Source organism: Populus euphratica, unplaced genomic scaffold (assembly GCF_000495115.2).
Source record: "Populus euphratica unplaced genomic scaffold, PopEup_1.0 scaffold21.1, whole genome shotgun sequence".
Lineage (NCBI taxonomy): Eukaryota > Viridiplantae > Streptophyta > Magnoliopsida > Malpighiales > Salicaceae > Populus > Populus euphratica.
In genome coordinates this window covers 1,008,518-1,013,906 of record NW_011499887.1, presented here as the reverse complement: position 1 = coordinate 1,013,906, position 5,389 = coordinate 1,008,518, and the positions used below count along the sequence as shown (strand labels likewise).

The following is a 5,389-nucleotide window of genomic DNA, read 5'->3' as shown; positions in this document are numbered from 1 at the left end:
TGCCTCACCTTAAGCTGGTTTGAATCAAACACAACACCACCACTAAAATCGTCTTCCTTATTCATCAAGGAATTCAAGAGTGAATTTATCAAACCAGAACATTCATTAGCCACAAGTTGGTTACTTGATGGGGACACCGGACCTGAAATATTATTTATGTACGTGAATGATTATAGACGATGGAGGATAGCCCAAACAATTGAGAGATTGGGCTTTAACTTATGTTTTGAGTTTAATTTATATGAACTTTTAGTTAAGTTTTGTTAATTTGACTTTATTTGTTGGGTTTGATTTAATTATTATTGGGTATTTTATTTAGCGGGCCATAAGCCCAATCGCTTATTCTAGTTAGGGTTATAGTATAAATACTCTACTTTTCTAAATATTAGGGGACTTTTGATGATTAATGAAAAATATTGCAGATTTTGCATATCTCCAATTCCCTTTTTTTTTTTTCTTTGCTTTCTTTTCTCATTTCTTCTCTAAAAGCTTTTTTCTATTCACGGCTTTAATTCTTTTGTTTGTTGTTCCGTGTCACCAACATCAGAACAAAAAATATGCATAGAACGCCTATCTTCCATCAACTGTAGACATGTTATTTGAGGCACAAGATTTATCAGCTCAAAGATCAATACCTGTGATTTGGAGTTCGTCTGAGGGAATGTATACAATCTATAAAGTGTCAAGAAATCTCATCAGAATGCTCGTTAAAAGCCAGTAAAACAGCATAAAACTCAAAGTATCGTAAGACGCAACAAATCTATTTCTGACACAAGGAACTCGCACACCAAAGTCCATGGCAAGCAATCAAATTCAGAACTTGACACAACTGGACAACGGGGAAGCCCTACTCGACATTGAGGATGTTTTCGAGGCGAAACCGGTTCCAAGTAATGGTTGAGAACTATTTAAAAAGCGATCTTATCTGAAGAGCAGTGGCAATTGTGATGATAAATCTTGTTGCTTTTAGGCTAGCCAAAAATCAAGCTTAACTAAAGAGATTGAATATTGTTGCATTTTCCCCTTGATCTTTATTATATGAACTCTTCTTGTTGCAGCAATCATCGATTTTTGCATGATTGGACTCCAGAGAAGTCAATCTTCAAGTTTCTTTATATATTATGCTTACCTGAGCCTGTTGGTTTCTTTATAATCAAAGATACTAGGGTAGCACTTCTACTGAGTCCTACCCTCCTAATAAAGGGAAAGGAAACAATAGAAAGAATGAAATTTCAAGGAGAAAGAAGCTGCTTGGAGTAGAGAGATTAAAATGTACAACTCAGATGCTTGAAGACTGTTCCAGACGGTAAAGTACCAAATATTCAGCTCATCAACAGCAAATTGCTTGGACACCTGAGGAAAAGGAAGCTAGAATGTTACGCCAAACACAAACGGCGACGAGGACATTGGAAAGAACTTCACTTGAAGCAGTCCTATATTAGGTCTGATGTGGATGTCTGGTATCCATTTGATCCATTAATTTCGCACAGGAGTGTTCATTGATGATTCTACCATTTGGGGTTGCTAATTATAGAGTCTGACGCTGTTATCAATCTGGTTGCTGTTCACATTTTTGGTAGCTAATTTTGTTCTTTTATATTTCTATATCGTTAGACTTGAGTGGTTACAGGTCTGATGCCCAAACAACTTTTGTATGCTTTAGTCTGCTAACAGAAGAAATTGCCGTGACATTCTTTTGGTTATCTAAGAAATTGCCGTGTACATCAGACTTGGAGTAACACTGAAATGTCTGGCAAAGGGGGGCTTAGTTTTGGTCATTCAATGAATAAAATTGGGAAATTCCCGGTCAAATTTCTTTCCTTTTACATCAGCGAACAAGAGGAAGGTGAGAATTACTGTGTTAATCATACAAAGAAAAAGTTCACAATCCTAACTGAGAAATGAGAATTACTCGATCTTGAGGAAATAATGATGGCGAATATAATTGAAACACTGAATATTCAGTCCTACTTCCTACAAGATGTTCTGTTGAGACACAAACAAAAAGAAAAATAATAATTTCCAACGGCGTTCACCCTGTAACGAGTTGTAAAAAGCCAGTTAAAGCCCTGGAGACGTCCCTTGATACCGTAGACATCATGGTCTAGCTTGGTTGGACTGAAATTCATCAAAACTGTCGAGCGTCTCAAACCTTCATCTTCAAGGGATCTGGCAGACTCCCTGCAAGATAAAAAAGAGAACATAAATACAAGAGTTAATAATCTATTGACCTTTAGGGGGGACATTAAGAGCAAATATAAACTTGGTACAATTCACACCTTGTGGGGTCATACTCCTCCTGCTCAACATGAAACTTGAAAGAGAGGGGAAGTGCAAGAGGTAAAGGGTAAAGTTTGATGCAACCAGCAAGCTTGAGCATAGTTGGAATCAGTCAAGGACCAATTGATTGGAGAACTGGGGAAAGAAAAACTAGAAGTTATGCCAAACAAATACGAGTAGAAGACATGAAAAACTTTGAGTTGAGTTAGTCTAATACCTGGTTTGATGCGGATGTCTGGTGTCTGGTTGATCCATACCACAACAGAGTGCACAGATGATTCTACCATCTGAGACTGAATCAAAGTTTTACTTTGCAGCTTCAACCAGAGAAAATACACATGATCAACAAACAGGGAAACACAACATATGCCCATAATGGTTAACGGTCATCAACTTCAGACATCTTATCAATATTACAAGATTTACCAGCTGTAAGATCAATACCTGCAATTTGGTTCTGCAAATGGAGTGTGAACAGATTTCTGTCAAGTTTGTCACAGGCCTGCAAAGCCCTGTAAATACAAGTATCACATGAAGAACTTTTGCAAATTTGAATAAGATCAACATTTATTATTTAAGCATAAAATTTAGTTTCTGTACACGTTCATTCAGTAAACCCCATTAAGCAAAAGCATAAAGGCATTAAAAAGATAACTTTTGTACTAAACCTGATCCAACCTGTTCCATCCTCTATAATGAAATCATCATTCATTACCTTTTCAACTTTATCAAACCCCAGTCCAATCACTGTATCTACACCAGAAAGATGTCGAAAAGGGGCCAAAAAGAAAGGTTAAACAGAAGCTGCATTTGCCTCAACAGAAACCAAAGGAGCAGGAAAATTATGTTTTAGAGGAGCAGAACCTGATTCATCTCCAACAAGAATTTAAGAGTAATTATATCAGCAACTCTCCAAACAGTTTTTTCATCTTCAGAATTTGAAGCTCGGCTTACTTCTTCAATGTTACTGGAACTGCACCCCGTGAATATATAACTGATATCTGTAGCGGCATCCAATATCCTCTGACCTATTTCCTGCAACCAAGACTCAATTCTAAAAGTTCAGTAAAAATGGACACCATTAGAAAGGTCAATGGCAACTTGACAGAAGCATGTGAAAACAGAAAATCACTTGCCTATTGTAACCAAACATATTTTTATATTATAAAATCAAACTCAATTCAAAGAGAGAAAATACTTGGGTAATTGGATACTATTAATGCATATAAAACACACATGCTTCGACACTAAATTGCTCATTGAAATTGGAAAGAAAACCAGAATGTCAAATGCATGCAGCAACAAGGTCATTGAAAAAGTAGAAAACTATTATACTTATCTATCTATGTTCAATAAATTTAAACATGCTTATCAGTAGCATATACTTAACCACCCTTAGGATCAAAATACCTGCACTTTGGAATTCTGAAAATGGAAGTGCATGACCTGTAGGGAAAAAAAAGTGATCTCGTCGAAGCTTGTCACTGCCCTGGAAAATACGACAAATCCACAGTATCAGAAGATGCTCTATATCTGTTTCTAATAAGAGAAACCTGCACACAAATGTTCAACAACAAGCCATATCTTAAAAACTTGCCAACTTAAATAAGAAATCTCTGCAAAAGAACAACTTCATATACATACAAAGCTCATGAAAACCATACCTTAGAGAGAAAACTAAGCGCTTCCTTTCTTGAATGATGATCTAGTGCCCATCAAGAAAAACATACATTCCATCCCATTGTATAATCAACAAGTTAGATTTCAACATGTCAGAATGCTCATTGGCCCTCTTAAAAACTACAGTACCATTTCTTCACTACCAGTATAGAAAATAAATAACATAAATGTCATGTTTTCCGATTCTCCCTTGATTTGTTTGATTTTCCAACCATGTAGATAGAAGGATAAATTATTTAAAAAAGAGAAGCCTTTGCTTGTTTAGATAGCAGAATATTAAATTATTTCACTTGACGTGTTTGAATTAAGATAATTTCATTTAAAGATATTATTTAAAAAGTGAGGCCTTTACTTGTTTAGAAAATTAAAGATTTGAAGTAATGTAAGTCGACTTAGTCTTAATACAAAATAAATAGAGAGAGAGAGAGAGAGTAAACGAAGAAAGGATCTACACACATGTTCATCGACTAAATTCCATAAAGCAAAATAGAAATTGGAAAGAAAACCAAAATGTCAAATGCATGCAGCAACAAGGTGTTATTATTTAGGAATAAAATTTAGCCTCTGTACACACATGTTCATCAACTAAACTCCATAAAGCAAGAACATAAAGGCATTAAGAGATAACTTCAGTACTGTACCAGATCCAGCTTGTCCTATCCTCTATGACGATCCTAGCATTAATTACCTTTTCAGATTTATCAAACCCAGTCCAACCACCATACCTGCACAAAAAAGATGTCAAAAGGGGGCCGAAAACAAAAGGTTAAACAGAAACCAAAGTAGCATGAAATTTTGGTTTCAGACAAGCAGAACCTTCAATTTTTTTATTTTTTAAAAAACGATAGATTAGGTGATTGGAGAAGGCTTTACTTTGTGCAGGTAGGGAAGAGAGATGGGGTAATCCGTTCTATTTAATAGCTTTATTTTTAAAAAAATAATTTTTATGTAAAAAATATTAAAATAATATTTTTTTATTTTTAAAAAATTATTTTTAATATTAATATTTAAAAACGTGAAAAAACAAAAAAAATAAATGAAACTTTAATTAATTAAAAAATGTTACCAATATTTATAGAAAAAATATAATAATTTTATCAGATGAGATTTGTTTGTGTTTGGTGTCCAAACCCAATTGATTGAAACACGCTCCCTCTCATACACCTAATAATAAAGAGAGAGAGAGAGTATGGAATAATAAAAATAAAAGAAAATAAAATAAAGGAAGGAAAGGAGAGGTTAAATACCTTTCATACACTTAAGTGTTTGTATGTTCGGTGAAAATACTCCTTAGTATTCCAATCCTTCCCCCTTTACATAGCGACCCTCCTTTTGAATGTAGTAGCCATCAATTACAATATATGGAATGTGTTTAATGTTAGAAGGCCACTCCTCCTCCCTCTCCTTTCCCCATCCTCTCGCTCTTCCG

The 5,389-nt window shown here is 34.9% G+C and overlaps 1 protein-coding gene across 1 annotated transcript in view; it reads right to left on the bottom strand.

The window, feature by feature from the left end:
* Positions 1–1,785: 1,785 nt before the first annotated feature.
* LOC105130533 (putative disease resistance protein RGA3) overlaps positions 1,786–5,389 on the bottom strand; it is a 6,644-nt gene continuing 3,040 nt past the window's right edge. The window contains 9 exon segments of the mRNA XM_011033086.1: positions 1,786–2,181; positions 2,280–2,415; positions 2,498–2,597; positions 2,725–2,792; positions 2,996–3,315; positions 3,691–3,769; positions 3,945–4,099; positions 4,602–4,685; positions 5,208–5,389. The exon segment at positions 5,208–5,389 is cut by the window's right edge and continues 20 nt beyond it. Coding sequence (XP_011031388.1) covers positions 5,251–5,389 — 139 coding nt within the window. The 3' untranslated portion in view covers positions 1,786–2,181; positions 2,280–2,415; positions 2,498–2,597; ... (4 more) ...; positions 4,602–4,685; positions 5,208–5,250.